Source organism: Ambystoma mexicanum, chromosome 7q, assembly GCF_040938575.1.
Source record: "Ambystoma mexicanum isolate Mex_15411 chromosome 7q, UKY_AmexF1_1, whole genome shotgun sequence".
NCBI classification, from domain to species: domain Eukaryota; kingdom Metazoa; phylum Chordata; class Amphibia; order Caudata; family Ambystomatidae; genus Ambystoma; species Ambystoma mexicanum.
In genome coordinates, this window is record NC_090941.1 from 943,790,152 (window position 1) to 943,814,998 (window position 24,847).

Sequence of the window (24,847 nt, forward strand, 5' to 3'; positions counted from 1 at the left end):
CTTACCACTTACCTTGGGAGAATTCAGGTGGCTACTGTTCTGCTTCTTCGGTCCAGTGACTACTATTCTGATTGCTTGATGGCAAGTTTCTCAGAATCAGGTGGAAATCTTATTTGTTTGCTATAAATGAAAAAAAGACATTAACATAATGTCTCGGACTCCAACGAAAAAAGTAGTCCACAGTTGCAAATGGGAATTCATTCTTTTTGGGACGCTGTTTGAATAGTATCGAAGGGGGAGGTTTTTGATACAAGGTGATTTTTAAACAGTATTTATTCAGCGATACTTGTCAAAACTATTAGCCGCATAGTGAAGGAATTAATCAAACTGCCCCACATTGGCCAAAAAAGTTCCCCACTTTGACCCAAAAAACTGGCCCAAGCAAGCATTTTGCGTTTTTGGTATTGCCTTATGAGCAAGTCCGAGCCTGTTTGGAAATCACTAACTCGCCAAAATGCCCTGTTTCCAAACACCAGGCATGAGTGCCAGCCTTACTAGACACCAAAGTACTCTTGGAACCTACTGTGTAAATTAGTGGCAGTCAGACATAATGATAATGTGTTATTAGACATGACTGGTATTAGTCAGCAGTACCCAAACATCACGCTTCACAACTAATAACCTGATAACAGATTAAATATCTGTGAAAACATAGGAACCACAGACAGTGTATGGCTAAAGTAAGCTTTGTAGCCAGACCGTAAGAGGGAGATGCGTGAGGTGGAGGTTCTCAGATCACAGCATTTTTCTCCCCACACCAGTAAGTGACACTTGGGACCTAATGACATTCTTACAGGCCATGAACAGTAAGGATGTGAAATTAACTATCGTGCTTGGCGACATTTCAGATAGTGCAAGAGCTAAGATATAGGGAAGGGAGGGGTAGAGTGGGAAGGAAATGGAAACAGACAGGCGAGTACCGTATTAGGCCTGGCAACATTTCTGGTAGAGCCGGAGAAAAACAAAAGGTGAAGGAAAGGGGTGCAGAAAGGGAGGAGAGGAACAAAACAAGTGACTATCGTACTAGTCCTGACAACATTTCAGATAGTGCGGGGGGGGGGGTATAAAGGGACATACCCTCACACACCGCCTTGCAAGTCTACGCAATACCTGTATCCAAGATGTAAGTAAGTATGCTTTCCTCTGTGACAAGCTATGACTACATGACTATATTACCATGACTACTGCCATGCAAGTCCTACCCAAAACCTAAGAACGAGCTAAAATTGTTGACTTTGTCAGTACTTGCTTTTTAAAGGACATTTGCTTCGAGTAACAGATGTGGGGGAAAGGCACACTTAAGACATTTTCATTTTACCAGTAAAACATTTACAAACGCAATTAAGCCATTAACTCTTAACAGACTACTAAATAATACTGGCTTGATGTTACGGTTTGATAGAGAAAGCTCTAAGACATACCAGGATAGTGGGCATTGAGTGGGGAAGGGCAGGTAATGGGTGGTAATGACAATAGGGTTTAGTTTAGCAGTAGACAGTCAATGGGTGGGGAAATAACCAAACCACGCCCCCAGGCTGCGTGTCCATCCTCACATACCAGCTACACTCCAATGCATACGTTTCATCTTACAGCCCAACCCAAAAAGGACATAACTTTGAACATAAAAAAAGCCATTAGGGAACTTATATATATATATATATATATATATATATATCGCAACATATTTTAGGAGTGGATATATGAAAGCCTCAAGATCATCCATTTGAAATGTACATGGTTTATTTATTTGGACAATGTTTGTTGGGTCCGTGGAGCCGATATTGCAGAAATAAATTAATCGGGTCCACAGACCCGACAAACTATTGTCCAAATAACTAAATAAACCAGGCCGTGGCGAAGGCCTGTAACTGCCTCTGGTGCCCCCTTGCAGGGGGCACCAGAGGCAGTCCTGCCCTGTCCTGCTCCTCTGCCACGGCCTTGTTTATTTATTTATCAGGACAATGTTTGTCGGATCCATGGACCCGATATATTTCCGACCAACATTCGGAAATGAATAAATTAATGGGTCCACGGACCCGAAAAACATTGGCCAGATAAATAAAAAAAACAAGGCCGTGGCTGAAGCCTGTAGCTGCCTCGGGGCGGGGCATGACTTACCTCAGATACAGAAGGCAGGTTTTGGTCAGGCTGCAGGCTGGATCCTCCCACTGACGGCAACAGAAAACAAAGATGAAACTGGATCACTGGAGAATCTGGCTGCTGTCAGTGCTCTGGGGACAATGGCCGTTTTGAGTGCTTTCATGGTGCCATAGTGCTGCTTGCATGAATGTGAGTCAGAGAGTGTTAAGTGATGCTTCTTACACACCTGCAGAGAGGCAAAGCGGCCTACAATGAACGCCCACTCCCCACACCCCACTGCACCTCCCCTATCATTACAATGCTGGCACCAAACCATTCAGTGACTAATGGCCCATCTTTCGCAGTTTCCTGCCAGCATTGTGATGGGAGGGTCTGGTATTAGCTGCTGGGGGTACTGAAGTGCCCTTATTGTTGTGCTTCTGAAGAAATAAGCGCAACAGTAAGGGACAAATTGACAGGAAAAAAAAAGCAGTTTGCAAAATGCACTCAATTCGCCATTCGGCCACAAGGTGGCAATGGTGCATAATCTTTCATAGAGCTGCCAGGATAGCTCACTGGCAACGCTTCTGTCTTGAATACAAGACATCAGAGCTTCAAATCCCGCTCCCTGCATATGATTTACCGGGGTTTATCGGAGTCCCCCATGTAATAAATAAATATTAATGGGGTCTAGATATGGGGGGGAATTGGTAATCCCTGAAAACCGGACTCCCTATGTATAACACAGGGGACAAAGGGCACCCTTGTCTAGTCCCTTTATGCATTTGTCTGAATATGTTGTACCAGTCCTGACCCTAGCCATCGGTTAGTGTATTTTGGTATATATCATATATTGCGGCCCTATTCCCATCCTAACCATAGTGGCATATAACCAATCCCAATAAACGGAATCAAACGCCTTGGTCGCATCGAATGAAGCTACAGCACATTGTTACGCGCTGTCCCTCCTCCTAGGGATGACGCGATGTAGTCGTCGCAGGTTCTCAGCAATGTTTCTTCCTGGGACATACCCAGTCTGGTCCTGGTTGACCAGTTTAGATATTCATTTCCCAAGTCTATTTGCCAAGATCGCTGTGAAGATCTTACTATCCTAGTTCAATAGGTACAATGGTCTGTAGGAACCACATTCCGTGTCTACCTTGTTTGGTTTAAGTAGCAGAATTATCATAGCTTCCCTCATACTATCTGGGAGGATTCCTACTTCATATGCTTTGTTATACACCTTGGCCAGGAGTGGTGCTAACGTGTCTGCATAATCATTATAAAATTCTCCCGGCAGCACGTCTGTGCCTGGGCCACCCCCCCCCCCAAGGGCAATGTTCTTATAGTGGCTAAAGCCTCTTTTGGGGTTATGGGCACTTCTAGTGTATTTGATTGCTGTTCGTCCAGGCGTGGCAGGGTAATGAGAGCATCCTGTAGTTCGTTTTCGCTGTCTCTATCTGTGTAACTTCCTATAATACTTTATTGATGCCTGCTTGCGTATTTACCTCTTCCTGTTCTGTGTTTAGGATGGAGCATATTGGGGATTGTCCCTGTTTTTATACAGCCAGGCTAGCATTCGGCCTGGCTTATCTCCTTGTACATTAGGTATTTCACGTGGTTGATTTTCCAAGTCTTTCCCATTGTGTAAAACATGCCTGCCTCAGTCTGATTTCTTCCTTCACATGCTCCTCTTCCACATCTGCCTGCTTCCCCAGTTCCAATAATTTCTCTTCTATAGCGCTAAGGTCATTTGTTTTGTGAAGTCCGGAGAACTATCATCTCACCGCTTATGACTACCTTTTATGTTTCCTAAACCGTGCCCACCTGTTGTGCAATTCCCACTTTTACTTCTATAAAATCAACCATTCTTTTTCTAATAGGCTCATTCAATGCGGTATCTAGCAATGATTCACTTCTCAATATCCAGGTAGGTATGGGCGGCCTTGCGGCAGATATCCTCCCTTTTGTTAAAAGGGGTGTGTAGTCCGACAGGGCCCTAGATGGGTAATCCGCCTCAGTAATTTCCATCACGTGTTCTTCCCCTGTGAACAAATAATAGTCTTGTGTAAACTTTGTGGGGCTGAATAATGGGAATATACTCTACTGTCCCCATGCCGTGTCCTCCATATGTCTTTCAACTGCAAATGCTTCAGGAGTGTACTTGGGACTTTAGCTGGGGGGACGGCCTTTTGCGTTTCGAGTCAGACCTGTCTATTGTGGGATTTAGGGTACTATTAAATTCTCTGCCCCATATCGCTACTCAATTTCTGTAGGGACATAGCCTCAAATACAATGACCTGAAGAAGACAGTGGCATTGTGGTTGGGTGCGTAGGTGTTCACTATGCATATTTCCCAGACTTCTAGCATGCCATGTATCATAGCTATTTCATTGTGCCCTCGTCATCAGTCCTAATTTTTGTTTGTTGTTTATTCATTTGTTAAGCGCACCAGATTTGTGAGTAAAAGGGCGCAGTTATATGGAGATGCAAGACTTATAGTTGCGTATACATAGGTTACAAAATGTACATAATAGCAAGATATACAGTTTTTATATGAATACAAGATATATACAATGTACAATATAAGACGAAGAAAAGAATAACCAATGAAATAAATAAATGATCAGTAGGCAATGTGCAGAGGATAAATGTGCACTAGTCCGCTGTTACTGAAGGATAACCAAGTCGCTAGCAAGGTGGGCAAGTCCTCTAAGGGTGGTGGGAGACTAAGGATCCGTAGCAGTGATATGTTTTATTAAATTTTTCCTGAAGTGTAAGTAGGATTGGTCTGCTCCCAGCTCCTGAGGCAGTGAGTTCCAACTTTTAGCTGCCTTAACAGTGAAGCTGTTACCCCCAATGGTGGTGAGCTTATATTTAGGAATAGTTAGACAATTAGTGTTCCCAATTCTAATGGGTCTGAGAGAAGTTCTTCTATGGAGTTTATCTATGAGGTAGCTAGGGGCTGCGTTGTTAAGGGCTTTATGTGTCAAGGAAAGCGTTTTTAGTAATCTTTTGTTAGATGTGGATAGCCATTTGTGTTGACGTCTCAATGAGGAGATGTGAGTTTTCTTATTTATGCCTAAGGCTGCTCTTAGGGCGTTATTCTGTAGTGTTTGGAGCCTTTGAATGGTAGATTTGTTGGCACCACTATAGAGGGCATTGCAGTAGTCGATTCTGGAGAGTATTAGAGCTCGAGCCAGGATCGGACAACTATTGTCAGATAGGAACGGTTTGCCAGCTCTGAGTAATTTGCAGGTGTAGGCCATGGCAGAGGTAAATGATTTGTCCTGTTTATCAAAGGACAGTGTGGAGTCCAAGTAGAATCCAAGGGTTTTTACTTCCTTGGAGATTTTGATGGTGTTACCGTCAATATTGAATGATGAATATTCTTGGCCTAATTTTTTGATATTAGCTTGCGAGCCCAGAATTATAAGTTCAGTCTTATCATCGTTCAAGCACAGGCCGTGAGTGGCCATCCATGCTTGGATGATAAGGTAAACTTTGTTCACTAAACCCATGTCCGTACCGTAATCCCCAGAAAGTGGGAGGAGAATCTGAGTATCATCTGCATAGTTAGTGTAGGTGAAACCCAGCTGGTCCAGATCGTCTAACAGTGGCTTAGTGAAGATGTTGTAGAGGGTAGGCGAGACGCAGGACCCTTGGGGAACACCGCATAGGATGGGTGTAGGGTCGGCAGCTGCTGAGGGGGAAAAGACTCTCATGGTTCTCTCACTCGGGAAGGACCAATCCATTTGATGGCACCCGTAGAGAAGTGGGCTGCCGAATCAAGGTGCCGGCATAAGACCTTGTGGTTGACCAGATCAAATGCGACAGAGAGGTCAAGTTGGGAGCAAGAGTACTGTCCTTCCTTTGTCTCTCAGCTCGTCTATTTGGGACATTAGGTCGGTTAGGGCTGTCTGTGTTCCGTGTAGTGGACGGAAACCAGATTGTCTGTTGCCTAGTAGTTTATGCAATTCCAAGTGTTTTTGAATTTGCATGTAAGCGGCTTTATCCAATATTTTTAATAGAAATGGGACCGTGGTAATGGGCCGGTAGTTTGTGGGAATAAGAGAATCTAGTGTCTGTTTCTTAAGGAGGGCTAGCACCCAGGATTGTTTGAGGTTAGCAGGTATAGTACCTGTAGCAAATGAGGCATTTATCAGTTTAGTTATGAATGGGGAAGAGTTCTCTGGCAGCATCTTTTATTAGCTGTGCTGGGCAGATATCACCTTTACAGTTTGAGGGCTGCAATTTTTTTCTACCTCTAGGGTAGACCTTTTAGGAAAATGGAAGGTAGTGTTATGAGCCGATGGTGACTCGTTAGGCAGGAAAGTGTTAGGCGAATGCTGTAAATTCAGAACTTCTTTTTTTTGTTGAATTTATTCTGGAGTGTGTCAATTTTATTCGCTAAGGCATGTTGGATGTCTGTACACCAGGATTTGTGCATAGTGCAGACATCAGGAATGATAATTGGTGACTCTAATTCTTTGAGTATGCAAAATAGTTCTTTTATACTTGAATTTGAGTTAGCAATGCGCTCGTCGTATGAATTACGTTTTGCCTGGCAGATTTCCTTCTTGTAGTGCGAGGAAAGTGAGGTTAATTTGGCTTTGTTCTCGCAAGAGGGGCAAAGTTTCCAATTAGTTTCACTTTTATTCTTTAATGTGTGGAGGTCTTTAAGTTGTGGAGTGAACCATTTGCTTAAGTGGGCTATTGGTTTGCTAGGCCTAAGTTTGATAGGGGACAATTTTGTCCAGTGCGGTGATTATCAGGTAATGCGTTAAGTGTGGGCAGAATGGCAGGGATAACTTTCTCAACCGAGATATTTTTTTTACTTCTGGGTGAGCATGGTGGTGCTAGTGGTTGAGCCAGTGGAATAGGTCTTATAGTGGAAAGGTGAAGGGAGATCAGAAACTGGTCTTTCCAAGCTAATGGCAGGATAGATGAAATGGTGGCTGAGCAATTAAGGTCCACTATCCAGTCCAAGATTCTCCCTTTAAGGTGGGCAGGTTTATTGACTTTTTGGGTAAGGCCTAATGCTTTGACCGTATTGGCTATTTCAGTTGCATTTTTGTCCATTTGGTCATTGAAGCCTAAGTTAAAGTCACCTTATAGGAGTAGTTGCGTGGTAGGTTTAAGGTTATTCGTAATTCTATTATGCAGGTCTTCCTCAAAGGTACCAAGAGGGCCTGGTGATCTATATATAAGGTGTATAGTAAGGGGTTGCGAGTTATTTATCTGAATTTTGGCAGTGAGTGTTTCACAAGATTGTGATAGAAGGGTAGGGACTAGTCTGAGGCCAAGAGCAGTTTTAGAGATAATAGCAATACCGCCACCTCGGGCATTATCACAGTCTTGTCTGACTATAGTATAGCCATCAGGGATGGCTAGCATGAGAGCAGGTCCTGCTGCATCATGGAGCCAGGTTTCCGTAATTGCAAGGAAATCCATGTTCCCTTCAGTGATTAAGTCGGCAATATCGGTGGCGTGTGCGACTAGTGATCTTGCGTTGAGAAGCGCTCCTTTGAGAGGGAGGGCCTCGGGTGTATTGTTGACTCGGGTAGGTTTGTCAGAGATATTGCAAACTTTGGGCATATGGTTGTTGAGATGAGGGGTATTCGCGTTCAAGATGGACATTGGAAGAGGCAGCTTAGTGTGGCTAGGTGGTTGTAAGTTGAGTTTGCAATTAGTTTTGAGGTTGGTGGCCGGAAGGGCTCTTCTCAGTGGTTCATATAGTTTAGCTAGTCTAGTGTGAAGTCTGTTATTTCTATTGGGCATGGCGCATGGTAAGGAGGAGTAGGGTATTGTCTCTCGGGCCTTGTTGAATATGGAGAGATTAGATTGTGCAATGTTTGTAAGGGTTGGTAGGCTAAAGTCTAAGGTATGTACTGGTGACTGGCCAGTGTGTTCTTGGCTGCTGGAGTCCGCCTGTATGGCAGTAGCCATGGTACAGAGCAATATTGCTAAGTTTAGCATCCTTCCAATCCCAGTGTCAGGATGGTGTGGTGTCAAAGGTAAGGGATTCCTTTGCCGCTAAATGGAGCAGATAAGTGGGTAGAGCTAGGGAGTGTCTAACGTGATGTAGTCAACAGCATTAGGCAAGGCTAGTGTTCAAGAAGCACTTGAATTGGGTTGTTTGGACAGCTAACAGGGTCTCTACACAGCAGGATAAGGGTCTGTTCACTGCACAGTGGCTAGGCTCTCCTCTAGGGACACAGCAAGGCAACCAGGGTCTGGTCTCTAGGGACAGCGGGTGCATGAGATGGTCAAAGACCGGTCTGGTCACAGGATTCTCCCAAAGGGCCCGCAGCCTTTCCTCCTTTCTCCCTGAATTATTGGGATTTTTGTAGGGTTTATTTCGATATATGGTTCTGCCTGGCTAGGAGTTTCTGGATCAGCTAGCCCTGGCCTGACACTGGAGTCTTGCAGGGTGAATGTGGAATGTCTGGATCTTTGGATGTTGATTTGTGAATGAATGATTCTTGAATGTCTGTCCTTTGAATGTCCAGCCTCTCCCTATGCTTCCTTCTTTTATGAACCGGATGAAATAATAGGATTTTTACTATGTGGGCAGACTAAGCTACAACTACCTCCCTAAGATCGGATAGATCAGCCTGCGGATGTCACCGCCTCCCTGTAAGCAGATTAGACCCAGGGAAGTGACATCATTTTTAGTGTAGGTGTGTTTATGAGGTGCCTTGTTATACCACAGTTACTTTTGCCAAAATCAGTTATAAGACAAAAGTCTTAAATTTACTATTGTTCTCTTGAAAATCAAATAGGCAGACCCCATATTTTACAAGGAATATGTCATTTCAACTCAAAAGTTTGTACGATGCTGTTTTGTCCTTCTGGCACTTTTCTCACAATTTCTATGGAAATTATTTCCCCTAAAAATCTAAAAATGGATCCATCTAAGCTTATTAATGTTGGGCATATTTTAATTTAACTTTCATAACTGTCATGTACGCTTTTTCCAGAAATGCCCTTTTAATGCCGTTTGCGACCCCCACATGCTAGGATAACCTGGATAGTCTTGTTTTAATGGTACACAATTTACATTAAAACAGTCATAATTTCACATTGCTGCTTCTTCTGGTCACTGAAATAAATGCTTTAATATAAAAAGTCTTTTAAATCAAATGGATGGCATCTGTCACTGGAGGGTGGTCTTTAACATTTTCACAGCCAGCCTGCCTGTCAGTTCTGGGCAGCAGGGTTATCGTAGCACCCTTTAATTCTGGCAGATGCAGCTGAGGAGAGGTGTCACAAGGAATTTGCACCTTTCTGTAAAAGTGCTAATTCCCCTTGGTCCATTGCCCCTTGCTGGGGAAATGCCAGTCAGTCTGACCAAGTTGCGAATTCTCACACCTTGGCCCTTTCATAGTTTGTGGGGGAGATCCTGTCCCAGGAAGGTTTAGTGCCTTTGAATTTCCTGCCAAGGCCCCTTTCTGTTCTGCTGTTTTCAAATGCACATTGTTTTTCCCTTCCTTACTTTCTTTCACAGAAACCAAGTGTTTAGAAAATACATATAATATACAGTTAAACCACCACAGTTCCACCCATAACATACTGTTTCTGTGCAAGTATCTGTGATTTTCAGCTTTAAAAAGTATTATTTCACTGCCTTTGCAAAACGAATTTACACATGCTTATTTTACACGGGGATTTCACAAGATGCGGTTTCTTTAACACACGTTTCAAAAAAGCCTTGATGGATCAGATCCGTTTAAGGGCATGGAAAGATGCTGGAAATATTGTTCTTTGTAATTGACGCAAGGCCAGGGAGAAAAAGTCTTCTGCATGGGTTACTTTGTTGCAAGAGTGAACACGGGTCGTAGGGCCTGAAATGGATTTTTCTGCTCTTCAGATTTAGCTTGACACAACATGCCATTCAGTAAGGAATGCCCCCATTTGCTGGTGCACAACCTGAATATGGATGAACATGCTTGGGTTCTACTAAAACCCAAGCTAGGTGATGTTCAAAAATGAAGATGGCACCAGTGCAAAGTCGTTTTACATAGAACATTTTCTTTGGCAGCCAGGCTACCTTTTTGGATTCCCTTGAAGAAAATAAGTTCAGCCATTCTCAGGTTGTCTGTGCTCTATCTCGCCCCATATGTGCACAGCAGACACAGTGCAGCCATGGTTTCTGTAACTGCTAAAACACAGTTTTAATGCAAAGGAACATGTGCTCCGCTGTCGCAGCGCAGCCATTATTTCTGAAACTGCTCAAATGCAGTTTTGTGAGGCAGGGATTTCTGTTGGGCTGCGAAAGTACCCTACAGTATACTAATACACTTCCAGGTTTATATGCTGGGGAATCAGGAACCCCTCCACTTGCTGAGTTTCTGTGCAAGGAACAGGTTAAATTACTTGCTAGGGCTCACACCATGGACTACTATGTTGCAACACATGACTGAGATTAGTGCCTCTCTATTGCAGTCTCTGGATAGGCTTGTTAAATTTGAATGTGCTGAATACATAAAGCATTTAAATGAGGGTGCTGACAACCACTTTCATAAACCTGTTAGCCGTATTGAAACCGCACAAAGCGGGCTCACCAGTGGTCCCAAACAAATTCATAGCACACTTGGGGAATTCTGTTGCACAACACATAAACAGATCAGGATGTGTGAGGTTCTTGGATAACCTTCTAGTCGCAAGCGCAGACAAATAAGAATGAATCAAATCGAGACCAAGTGCAAGTTTTTTTATTTTTTTGTATGAGGTTGATATGCCATGAATATCTGACAAAGACATGTAATGCTGAGGCGCTGAGCCAGCTCAACAAGCAGTAGTGGGCTATTGCCAGTTTAGAGACAGAAAAGGTCTTTGACTCTGTCGACTGGCCCTTTATGCACTGACTCTTCAACGATTCGGTTTTGGACACCAATTGTTCCTGGTTGGTTGAGCTGTTGCATGATAGTCATTTTGCTAGTGTTAAAACAAATGACCATCTGATTCCTGCACTATTGATACGACACAAGGCAGCCATGCTATTTGTTACCCCTGTGTATTCATGTCGATGATGGAGCCTCTGGCTTGCCGGCTGGAAATCTTTGCTGATCTGATCTCCTACTGATGATTGCTGGTGTTAGTTGTCTTATTGTATGCAGGTTTGTTCTTGATTCCATGCGAGGATCAGTTTCTTGCGATCCCAGCTTTTCTTAAAATGATTGTGGAGTTTACATCCTCTTTCTTTTTCTCTAGACATCCCTTTGTGGACAACTGCATATTTAATGGCTCACTGCCCACATCTGGCAGACTAATGGGTCAGATGGTGCTTCAGAGCAACTACCTGAATGAAGATGGGGGGAAAAAGTATTGTCTTTCCGGAATGTATGTGTGAATGGAAGGTTAATGATGATGGAGGGTAATTTCTATCCTATGCAGCAGCGTTTCCTGCTGTTTGTAAGGCTTGGCCTGGATTATGCCGCCACAGCATAGTGCTTTTACCCCAATACCCAAGCAATGTAAAGTGGAGAAGCGTGAGCAAATGGAATAGGGATAGGGATTTGGACATTGAGGAACCTGAGGGCGTCCTCACTTTTCCCTCTGTATCCTCCTCTCGGATGGCCAGGGAAAGGCCATCGCTTTTGGATCTTGGCCCTGGGGGTGGCTATGCAAGGGAGGATCACCTAGGAACCTGGGGAAAGGACGTACTTGGGAGAGACATGGTATTCCCCCATTTCCTTTTCATAACAAACCCTTCATCCCACAAGCCTTCCTAGGCTATTGCCAGCCCTTTCCCTGTTCTCCCCCACCCCGCCCCCTCTAAAACATTCCCCAAGAAACAATAATACTCTACTGGGATGAGGAAGAGATCAACTAGAGCAACACATCCTCATTTTATCAATGCACACACATATATAGACCTCAACTGGGTACTGAGACGAGGAGGGCCGCATGAAATGAAAGGCATTACAAATACTTTTGAATACCAAACGGAGTGAAAGCAAGTTTTTGAGCACTCGTGAATATTGAGTGGAGTGAAAGAAGGTGGGTGAATTTGGCACATACCACAGTATTATCTGAGCCACAAATATTGTCCAAAGCCAGAACATTTCAAGTAATTGGAGTACATGAACAGCCAAATGAGTTCAAAGGAAAACTGTATTGTAAAGAGCCAGGAGAATACAAGAAAGTGCAAGAAATGCATGGTGGCCAACCAAGCCGTGGTACACGGTCAGGAGAGTCACACAGGTGAATACATCAAGCATCATTGTCAGATTGAAACAGTGGCACATGTTGATGGAAAGCAGGCAAGAAGGGGTATCGGTTGCGTGACCTGTAATGAGTGGACCGTGTGGTCCAACAACTCCACCTAGACCGAGTGCCCCCATGTATGGAAAAGCCACTGAAAGTATCCATGAAGAAGATTGTGTTTTACAGCAATCTCTTATGCAACTTCGAAGTTGAATTGAGCTGAAGAAATTGAACTGCATATGTGAACTATTGAAAAGTAGCAATATCAAAAGAGCTTGGAAGTGTCCCCAGAACTTTCTTTTGGCTTTTTTTTTGTTGAAAAGCTCGAAGGTTTGAACTCTTGGGGAAGGAAACACGATGTCTTGTGAAGTGTTTTGAACTTGGGGAAGGGGAAGCTGATTAGAAGCCAAGATCTGGAAGAAGCTCTGAACGTTATTTTTACCACGATCCGATGCTGACATTCCTACACATTGTATGCGGTTAGTTGTGAGGGCAAGTATAGGTTTTGGACACAGACCGTCATTTGATTTGACTTCCTGACACAGACTATTCTTTTCTTTAGGTAGGGAAACCCCACCTTAGCATAGGGCAAGTTAGGCCTTACTCCATCCTGACTATTAAGTTAATAGAACTTTTGTGAACCAAACTTGAACCTGTTTATGTATACTTCATGATGCTTCCATAGCGTGGATTTGATTGACACTGAATGGTCACGTGTCTGCACACGAAAGAGGCTTCCATGAGAGCTCAGTTCAAACTGAAACAGTTCAGGTTTTTACATAGAATTTGCAAACCTCCTGTGACTACTGTACACAAGGTCGCGCCCGAAAGAACAGCGTCATGTCCCAAGGTGCTGTCTTCTTAATTTTGACTCCTTACACATGTTTTGGATCTGTGCTCCTATACACGAGTTGTAGTGCAAGGTACTGAAATACCTTACTGATGGGACTGGTTAGGCTTTAGAACAGTTCTCCAAGGTGTGCTGGGGGGATACCCACTCGTAAAATGGGCAAATCGACCACAAAATATCTGGCCTTCGGTATGATCTTAATGAAACGTCTCATGGTGGTCTAATGACCCATCTGCGGCTGATTTTGACCTAAGTGGTCAACTGCCGATAAGTAAATACAGAGAAGCAGGTGTCTTCAATATGTAGGTACCCCACCTTATTCACTGTGGGATACGTTCCTTTCAGTTAATCGTACATCCGATAAGCTGCCTCTTCGAATAAAAGTGTGTACTGATATTGTTCTAGGTGCATCAATTATAATGTAATATTTTATTTCCTATGCTCCAACGTATGAAACACATGTTTGCTATATGCTTATTTCAACTGTATGGGTTATACATGTATTGGATATTTTGGGCATGACTACACATTCTCACATGTGTCTTGTAATATTAGTTTTCGTGAGGTCACCAATTGTTAGTACGGATACTCGGAAGGGGGTGCGTGTTTTGTTTTCTGCCTTTTTTTGTTTATAGCTGGATTCTTTTTCTTTTGTTACATGGCTTTGGCTATGTATCATTCAATTAAGATTTTGTTTTTTAAAAAAACATATTGACTGGCCACTCTACAACAGCAGCAGTTGGAGCACTGGCACCTGTGAAGGCAGTACACAAAACAAGTTTGAGCTTGAAGGAATTTGACACATGGAACAATTGCATCCTGCCCCATGACCCAGCTAGAAGGCTGCTGCTGAAGGCCATTTTGCTGTGCAGTAACTGTACCTTAGTATCTGAAACCTTGGCTGCCTTCCCGCTCCATATCAGCCGTGATTGTCATATAGGCCTCCCTATATGACACATGTGCTTGTTGTGTAGCACACAGAGGGCCCCTGACGTGCTGTGATTATACCCTGTGATACAGATGTTTCCCAGTTACATCCTACTTAAGTAGATGTATGTTGTCGAATTAAATGCTCTTTTAAATTGGTGGTCAAAAGAAAACTGGTGCTTACATTTACAGCCTTCGTTATTTTTACAGCTTTCATTGTTAAGGTCTTTCCACATGCAGCATAGGTAACGTATACCTTTTCTGCTATATTGTCGGTTGGTTTACAAAGATCTGTGCTGTTGTATCATCATCATTGTACATTTTAAAATGGCAGATCTCTTGGAGCGTGAGGGTGCTTGCCCTGGCTGTGACTGTATCATTGTTTAAATTAATCACAATTCTCCTTAGACTTGTACCTTTTATTGCAGATGCGTAGAATACCAAACAGATAGAAGTTTGCAGTGCCGTGACACAGCTGTTCTTCTTGTTTTGACATAGTTGAAAGCCACATTCACTGCTATTCTTGATGTGTTTACCTAACTTTAAGCAGTGCTTTCCCTGGGTATGAAGCCTGCTTCACTGAGCCCTTCATATGAAGCGACCAATAGAGCAGGTAGTGTTTATCCATATGAGCCTGCACACTACCCCCACCCACCCCACCCGTATGTATCGGTTAGTGAGGAAGTTGCACATGCACAGGTTACTTTATTTGTCCGAATTGCATGGCCGTATGCAAATACATTTTTATGTACCATAGTCTGCCTTATTAGTTGTGAGCAATAATAATTAGACCAAACTCCACAATTTAGCACTGCACAAAATAAATTGGACTTTCATATTTAACTTCTGTGGTTTCCTTTTAGGTGTGCATCGGCAGGCTCTGGGAATTACCATTGGGTGGTTTATTGGCTATCATCTTACCAGACATGACAATTATACCTTCGCCAAACTTGACCGAGACCTGTTTGAGTACATGAAGTTACACCCAGAGGATTTCAAGAAGAAGGGTATGGCAAACTACCTGTGAATTCTTAACTTTGCATGTAATCTCATGGCCAGGCATTGCTAACATAACTCTCTGCAGTGGTCATCAGTACACTTCGTTAAAGTGAGGTATCTGTTTTTAACATTTTTCAAAATATCACAAGGCAGAACCATGAACTGAGGACCAATTCTGCAGCTCTACATGTAGGTAATGGAACAAACGCCATGTGCTGTTATTCGCTTGTTAAAGTCCGGCATAGAGCGTGTGTTCCATAAGGGTCAGGAATAGTGCAAAAAGCTGACGCGAGGGACAGCAGACAAAGGAGAACTGGATTTGGGGAGCTAACCCTTATATTGCATACCGGACATCAGTCACGTGGATTTTTCACATACAGTATTTCGGCCCTGATTTGACAAAGGCTCAGCCAAGCCGAAACACGTGTCGTCATGAAGAGGGCATCTTATTTTGAATGATCATTAAACCAAATATATACATACTCCATGGCGTAGAGTCCTGTAGTTGTGTTTCAACGTTACATAGTGCAAAACTAGTTTGTGCCTTTGTGCTTGGTGATGGTGGGTGGATTGCATCTATATCTCAGCTATTCCTCTAGGCCTGGCAATGAGTGATGATCGTTTTACAATATCGGGAGTAGAATGTGTGCAAACCTTCCCTTATTGGTTGAAATCTCCAAACGTTTTTCCTGTCCATCATCATGGCAAAAGCAGTTATTTTCACTGATAACTGATGCCTTATTGTATTTTCAACTTCTTATTTAGAAAACATTTGTGATGGCGTTGCATATCGATAACCCACAGATTTAAGTTTCCCTATTTCGGGGGAAAAAAAGCTTAGGAACGTTTTTAAAGTTCCATAAATGTTTCCATCCTGTACGCTGTACTTCCACTCGTTTTCGCAGCAGAAGGAATGGAATATGGCCTTTACTACTCCAATGAGCAGTGCTGAAAGAGTTTCATAAGTTAATAGTACTAAGGAACACTAACTCCCATTAGAAGGATTGCACACAGACCATTTCCTGAGCCTGGATCTCTGTTTGCTCGCCAAGGACTTTGCCATTTCTAAGATCATGGGTCTCACATTCCACTGCAGCAGAAGCGGTCCATTCCTCATCAAATATTGCTAGATGAATCATTTTAAAAGTTTAATTATTTGCATTGGAGGCGCTATATATATATATATATATATATATATATATGATCTTGTTGAAAATTGGGCACAGTATGAAATTCCAAGTATCATTTATGAATTATTGAAATATGAAAAGGAGGAAAGCTACATTTTGAATTATTGTGGCCAAGAACAATCCCTCGGCACAATCACTTGGTAAAATAGAAAGTAGAAGCAGGGATTTTCTTTGACATATTGGCTAGTTTGGTTCTTGGATTTACACACGACTCATTAAGTGCAGGTTCATTTCCACATACTTGGTATGTGTAGGCAGCACTAAACATTTTGCTGGAATCAATAAATCCAACGGTGGGGGGTGGGCATTTCTTCCATTGTGAAAAGGAACAGGCAATGGTTATCAATTTTTGGGGTGAAGTGTTCATCAAATTACAAATGATTTGTCATCTTGAGGACAAAGATCATGTGGGGTTGAAATAGTTGAGTCAAATAAGTACTTGTTCCTCGCCCAAATGTGATGGGGACAGTGGGGTGGGGCTAGGGGGGCCTACCTGGGTTTACACCAGAGCCAGTCCTAACCTATAGGCAGGGTGTGGTCGTTGGGAAGCCCTCAGTCCCTCTGCCCCCCTCCATCTCCCTTTGTTCCTGTCTTATCACGTCCTGCCTACACAGCACCATTCTGGCGAATGTCTTTTTCTGGTAGATCTACAAAAGCTCCAGTGGGACAGCCAGCGAGTACACTGAAGGGCGAAGCTAAGCAAGCAAGAGGAAGAACAAAACTGCACAGCTCAAAAAAGGGAGCCGCTACATGACCTGTGTCAATTGGAACATTATAGCGTGTCTGAGCACTTTAGCCAACTCCACCCACACTGGTGTGGCACCGATGTAGGAGTCTGGGCCTGAAACTTCAGCTGTATTCCCACATCAGTGTCATTGCACTTGCTGGCAGGGGGCTCTGGAGCAGCTCCCTCAATCAGCCAGGAGATCTTCATATGAACTGGGACATTAACTGTTGTGGGACTTCAATGCTAGAGACCAGTGTAAGGAAAATAGGCTGAGCTTAAGACGCACCCACCCCTCTGAATGGCCTTGTTTGTAATCCCTCCCCTGGGGAAAGGACAGACCGCGGTTGGCCGGAGGAACTAGGTGGGAACGATCCAATGGAGAGGGAAAGGGACGGATAAAAGGGGGACCAGGTCGAGTAGATGCAGAGTAGTGTGGAGAAGTATTGTTGGAGGAGTGTACAAGGTGAGGTATTGCTGGTGGGAGTGAGTGGTACTTGCATTTGAGTGTCAGTTGTCTGAATGAGAGTAGGTCCGTGAAAGGAGGGTGACTGAGGTAGAATGCATGGGCGGATTTCTGGTGATGGGCCTTTAATCACCTTAACCCAAAAGAGGCCCACCACTTAAGCGAGTACACATTTGTACATAAAGCAAGTTCATTGTACAAAGCTCTGTGGAGCGGTTACATGGTGTTGCAGGACCAAACTAACCCAAGTCTCAACAATACATCAGTTGGCATTTTATATACTTTTTGCAGCAATTAAACCCTCTCCCCTCCCCCCCACCGCCTGATACATCATTACAATCCACCCCCAGATATGATTGGACAAAACCTCTTCAAAGAAATCCCATCTTGTCCCAATTCTACCGTTTTCACTGGCCGGTCTTTTCATGATTATTATCTTCAGATCATGTTAAAAAAACATCTCCTCTTGGGATTCGTCCCTAGTAGGTCATGACATCAGTACATGGTTAAACATTGGTATTTAAAATATAATCTATTGCTAGCAGTAGCTGGCCTAAGGCCTTTAACTTTAAGTGTGATTGCAAATGGTCCACTTACGTATTTTAGCAAATAGAGGAAGGTCTGAATAAACATGATCTTCTTTGAACTACTGATTGCGATCTCAATTCCCCAGACTCCTGGCGCTTCTAAAAGACCTACTAATTTATGCAGCCACATACAGCCTCTGATCACCTGTAAAAACATTTAATCTCCAGATACCCTGGCCTCAAGTTTATTACAAACAAACAAATGACAACGCCCTCTAACGATTCTAACGCAAACAGCTAGATAGCATATGTTCCCTTGTGGGAATGTAAACCTTTTTCTCTTTGTACACTAACCCTCTTACTAGGTAATTCATTCTTTAGGTCAAGAATGTCCCTGCTACTTAAAATTAATGTGCAGCAGCTAACACAGAGCAAAGCATCCCATTGTGTGGATCGTGTTTGTGTTGCATTTGCAGTTTTAATATTGTATCTTTCTACGTGCGTGAAGATCTAATATGTATACATTCTAAACCATTGTAACACTAAAAGTAGCATATCCCATCCAGAATTGACTCCACCTGATACATATCGATTGGAAACATTTCCCCAGTTTGGTGCCATCCCCCCCGTCCTCAATATGGTGTGCACAACATTAAACCCTCATAATAATGGGGACCCTACCTGACCACCTCGACAGATTGAGTAGTAGTGTGGAGAAGGGCCTAGTATGAGAGGATAGAGATGATGGAGAGGGAGAGCAGCAGGGAATAATAGCAAAGGGTGCAATTAGTGACTGGAGAGGGGGGACAGACTGTGGGTGGAGTAGAGGAAACTAGAGTCGGATGTGGTAGAGGAGAGGCGGCTAGACATAGGGGGAGGAATAGTTGGGCATGTTAAGAGTACAATAAAGTGGGGCTAAGTGTCAAAGGCACAAAACCATAATCTGCACCATCTTGGGAACCTTGGAGCAGGTCCCACCTAGATTGTTCCTGAGGGAGTCTTTGGTAGATAAGTGGTTTTGCCTTTAGGTCATCACATGTAGAGGAGACCTATATAGAGGGAAGGGGTTGCCCAGCGCCCATCGCGGATTGAGAGAAGCCTGGGAGGGAACACCTGTCTCTAAATGAGATACAGGGAGGGGGGGGGGACATCCGTTGGATAATCGCTGGACTATGAAAACCCTTGGACTACCTTGAGAGTTGGTGTTTTCTTGATTCAGTCTTTGACACAACTCTGTTATATAGCAACAACTATCGCGGTCGCAAAAGAGGTAAAGACCCAGGGAGGATATCTAGACTCGACTCTTTCCTTAACCAGACAGGTTGACGCCATTGCGGCAGCTGCAACATACACTGCTAAACTAATCCATGCCTGCAGGCCCTTCCTGTCCACCAACAGTTGCATCGCCTTCGCTAGAGCACTGCTCCTATCCAGGATCAACTATTACAACTCCCATTTTGCAGATACAAATACCCGCAATTTAAGAAAACTATAGATTTTCCAAAATAACGCTGTAAGAGCAGCTCTAAACATTTACAAGAAAGACCACAACTCCACAGCCAGATGTAAACTACACTAGCTCCCGGTCAGAGAAAGCATTACATTTAAAACACTAGCACTCGCCCACAAATGCATCTCCAACACTGCACTGACTTATCTGTCCAGGAAAATCACCAAGGCCCAAGCAACCACACCTACACCCACTCACTAGTCATCCCCAGATACAAGCGGCAGAAAGCAGGGGGAAGCAGCTTCCAGGTAATTGCTCCCAAATTATGTAACCCTCTCCCACCAGCCTTACGATCTGATGCTTCGTACTGGTCTTTTTGCGAAGGCCTTTTAAAACCTTGCTATTTGCACAAGACCATTAAATCAAAACAAATAAAGATATCTCTTTAGACAAATGTATGCACAGTTTACCTTACCATTTCATGCAACCGTCCCTGCAACCAATGTACCTGTAATTAACTAATGTATACAATGTAATGATTTCCTGCCTGTAACCATTTGCAACAAAGCTCTCCATGTAATAAGCACCCAGATGCCCCTGGGTTCGGTGTGCTTAACAAATGCCTAAAAAATAAATAAATAACAATTGCAAGAGTAGCTATGATGTGACGATGGAGAACGAGAGATCTGCTTAGTTTTGAGTAGTGGTAGTTAGAAACTCAGTTGTATCTTATCACAAAATACCATGGCATGCAATAGCGACTACCATGAGGTGTGGTTTTGATAGGACGGGTATGTGGTCTCGGGCAGGCCATGCGTTGTATGGTTGAATAGAAAATAAGCATTACAGTATGATGTGCATACTGCTGGTTTACCCCCCCCCCCCCCCCCCACTTTGTATGGTTGAGTATTGTTTGACAAAGACTTAGATCACGGAAATGTATTCTCCTATATCAGTTTGATTCCATAGGGGGATGCTTTCTTGAAGAAATCTTGGTTAGACGCCAGTTGTAAGTGCCTAAAGCAGGAGTTACTTTTAGGACTGAAAAGGTTTGCTAAGGCTAAGGAACTGGTGACATTACTCCATAAGAAATGAAAGGCAGGCCTTTTTCTTTCTTTCGTGAAGGGCAATCATTGATGTATTTTGAACAAGTCTGTAGCAGCGGAAAGCTCTAGACACTTAAGGCTTTTGGAAATTGATTGTGGAACACGCAACTGCTAAATATAATTCCGGGACCATGTCCCTTTACATATTCTGCCTGTGTGGAACATTATCCAGTTTGACTAAGGTCCCAAAAAGTTCTTCGAGAGCATTCACTATGTATAACCATGAACTCTCCCTTTCTTTTTCTCCTAGAGGTCGAATCGGCACGTTTGGGTTAAATGCCTAGCCCACATGTAATTCCAGTTGTTCTCTACACGTTCCTACCATCTTTGAGATGCATACTTTTGACCAAGGGTTTTAATACTATGCTTTTCACAGGTTTCTCTTCCTAAAAACTGTATGTCTAGTGCCATTGTTTCAATTTATAAAAGTGTCCTAGAACATCCCCATATCGACCTATTCCTCTTGTTTGGAGCACAGCAATGCGTTTTAGTAATCTAGTACACTCCAGACTACTTACATGGGTTGAAAACCATATTCTGTCAGGCGTTCAGTTCAGATTCAGAGATAGCTGGGGACATAGCTTTAAGTGCTTAACCTATAGCTCCTCTGCACAAAGTATGTACTTTGGCACACATTTATCTAGCTAATATAGGCCTTAGTCCACCCTTGACAATGTCCAAAGGGATACGCTTTGGCCTACACTATATAAACTAGGGGTGGCCCTTGACTTATTGGCAATAATGATGTTCCTTTTTATTTTAATAAATCCACAAATGTAACATCTGGTCCAGGTGAGGAACTTGCATCTAATCTCAAAATAGTTAAGGGTGTGTACCAGGTCTGTGTCCTCCCCTATTCAATTTCTATACTAACTCACTAAATGGGCACCCTTTTGGAATCCACTTCAGATGTCTCTTGGATACTGGGTAGGTGTGTCCCTTTACTCGTAAACGCAGATTTCCTCCTTATTTACAAGAATTCCTGATTCAGTGCAAAGGCTAGCTATGAGGTGCACTTGGTACATGTCCATCTGTTAAATGTTCAAAGGTCAAATATTGGAGTCTCTTCGAAGACAAAGTCATGTAAACTGGTGTATTCATAATACCCAATACATTTGCCTTGCAGGAGATTGACAGATAACGATCCTGGCATCAACCCAGAAGTAATCGAGCACTAAAGATGTTGCAAATTAATGGTGGGCTATTGAAGCTCTTTCATTGCTTTCCTAACGCCTCCATTGATGCAAAAACACTTGAAATTACTAGGTATGGTGTCTGTGGCTTTGCAAATTCTCAGATAATACAAAAGGTGTAAAAACTAGTTCATAACTAGAATCTTGAGTCTGCCAAGAACAACTTCTAAATGTATTTATTTAATAGGTTTTATAACTCGCCCAATACCATACCTGAGTTCGATTTCTAAGCGCAGATCCGGGATTCGAACCTCTTTTGCTCTGCCTGGTCTTAAGACCAGCGCGTTGCCCTGTGCTAGCCTTCATTCAAATGGGTTTTCGATATAGAAGTTCTATATCTTCTATATAGGACATAAGTGCACATCAACACACAATTATGTGGACTTCTATCAAGACCAATAAAAAAAAAGCTGCTCTTCCTCCGGAAATATTAAGGTATGTTGTAACATTGGTGTTTAACTGAAATTGGCCATTACATGTTAAACAAAAGCTACCAGCTGTGGGTCACATTACTTGGTTTGATAAACTGGCTATTATCTATAAGGGTGCAAAATTCAAATTTGATTGAGCCCCAATGTGCATTCTTCAAGCCAGAAAAGAAAGCATGGCATCTTCTAAAAGATCGACATTGGAATACTTCCCAATAGCACCACTTTTGGAGGGTGCCAGACTATTTACCAATACTTGCACTTAGATCTCCTCTTACACCAATATCACGTCTTAGGTTACAGGCTCTTCCAGTCTGATCAGTTATTGGTAGATGGTGAGCCTATATAACGAGGAAATGCACTGCACTTTCGATACTGGTGAAACTACTTTATTTTTTTCTAATTTTCTCTCCATTAAAATGTATGTCACTTGAAGAGCTTGCACACCAGATTTAAAAAAAAATCTTCAAGGTTACCAAGTCCACTATATTTTTCTATGGCTACATTTATATTGTCTGCCTTGAGTATATGACAAAAAAAGCTAAGGAGTCTGCCTAACTTGATTTAGTTAATTCAGTTGCTTTTGAGGTGGGCGTGTATTTCGTGTTTTGAATTTTATTATCTTTACATGTTTTCTTCGGGTTTTTTGTTAGAATTTTATTATTGCTGCGTAATGTATTTTTATGGAGGTATGACTCAAATAGTTATTCTCAAATTATTTTCTCAATACTGCGTTTTGTTTGCCTCCCTACACTGCTCACTTTTCACTCTTTGTGATGCCCGATCGTCCTCTTGCTTACTGTGAGCTCATATGACAATTTAAATAGATTTTGGAAAGAAATGATCGGGCGTGTTGTGGGATGGGGGAGGGGCGTCGACACCGCCCGAAGTGAGTTCGCTGGCAAAGGGTAGAGGTGTTTCCAAGCACTTTTACATGAAACTGCTGGCCTCCAAAAACACTGTAGACCCTGGAAATTGGTTAAAAGTAAAACTTAAATTGAATCTAAAATGTTCAGGGTTTCCAAGGTGTGAATCGTGAAATGATCTCCTGTCTGTATGTAATGACCTCACATCAGCCATTTATGCAATGAGGCTGAAACATGTCTGAGGATTTGTGTGATCTTGTGGAGAAGGTATATGACCTAGTTGTTTAGGCTGCACTGCCCTTTTTGGGGTAGGGCTAAGCCTGGTTTGTATACAGTGTTTCCCCTTTGGAAGTGCATCCTGAATGGTGATGGTCTGTGGGTTTCCCAGAGCTCTTTGATTCATACAGAACCCTCCTGCCATCACCTTTCTGTGTCGCACTCACATCAGCTATGACAGTGACCTTGGGAACCAACCAACAGTGCGCTTGATTCTCCCCCTCCTACATCATCTCAAGGGTATTGCGTGCAAGTTTTCTTACATAATGACATTACCCCTCAAGTCTTCATGCAATCTGTATGTAACTTGGGCTTTTCATTACCAAACGTTGTTTGGTGTGGCCTTTAGCTGTTCCCCAAGACAGGTTTTGCATTTACTGGCCCCTTCATATTCTCGTCTCATCTTTTGCAGTCACACTGGGCCCCAAGCAGTATGGTTCTTGCCACTGACACAATTCCATTTGGTGTCAAATGAACTGCAAAGAATTAGCAGTGATAGAAAATACATTTAAAAAAGCATCCCATCGTTCATAGTCCCCCCCCCCCCCCCCCCCCTCAACGATACGTTTTCTGCTAGAAGTTGATCTCCAGAGTGTGTGCCGCAGCATTAATATGAAACCTTAATTTTATTGGGAAGGCTATGGAGTTCCCCTACCTTTTACTGTATACACGTAAGCAGTTAAAGATGTCTTGGGACAGGAAGGAGGAATGGCAATGCCCTGGGGTGTACACACACAAAATATATTTAATGCATTGGGCCATGGTGAATGCTGGCAAAACCCTGAACAGATTAATGCAAGTACTAAAATCCTAATTGAGGCTATGCCCTGCCTAGAAGAGCAGTTGTTGGCAAGCAAAATATAGAACTCAACCCTTAGCCTATATTGGAGGAAGGAATTGGATGTTGGTTTATGATACCTGGATGTGGTGAAACCCAAATATGCAAGGTGGTTATGCATGCAATTTAGGTTTGGGATCCTGCCATTAGCGGACAGACAACATAAGTGGAACATGAAATTCAGTGGTACATGCTGCTACTGTAAAACCTTGTGAGATGCATTTCTTTTCATTATGCCCTTTTTATCTTGAGTATAGAATGGCATACAAGGCATAAAATAAGCAGTGTCGCATAGAAATTTGCTATGCAATTGTGTAGGTTTACTAATTAAATCGGCACTTGTGTAGCATAGTTAGCTATTTAAATTCTACTGTTCAATGAAAGCTCACCTTGGATTCCTCTCTTGCCCACGGTGTTCTCCCCACCATCTTTTCTCTGTTCACTGCAAGTTCAAAGGAGCTAATAGAGAGGTAGTGCAGCAGTAATCCTCTCCTCCACTGTTAAGTGTCAATGGCCTGTGTAGGAGTGCTAGGCAAGAGAAGTTCTTTATTTTTCAAATAATTACAAACCAAAAGTAACCTAACTATATCCAATTTGGCAAAGACCAGTATTTGTTAACTTTATTTTTTTAAAGGTAGTCCTGCAATTCCTTTCCTAAAAATGTAAGTTCTTGCATAATTGCAGTATTGCTACTGTAAATAAAACGGCATTGTATC

General features: G+C 42.8%; 1 protein-coding gene across 1 annotated transcript in view; it reads left to right on the top strand.

The window, feature by feature from the left end:
- NDUFC2 (NADH:ubiquinone oxidoreductase subunit C2) overlaps positions 1-24,847 on the top strand; it is a 127,076-nt gene that overhangs the window by 18,268 nt on the left and 83,961 nt on the right. Inside the window, exon 2 of the mRNA XM_069639937.1 lies at positions 14,932-15,075. Within this exon, the coding sequence (XP_069496038.1) occupies positions 14,932-15,075 (144 nt within the window). The remainder of the gene's footprint in view (positions 1-14,931; positions 15,076-24,847) is intronic.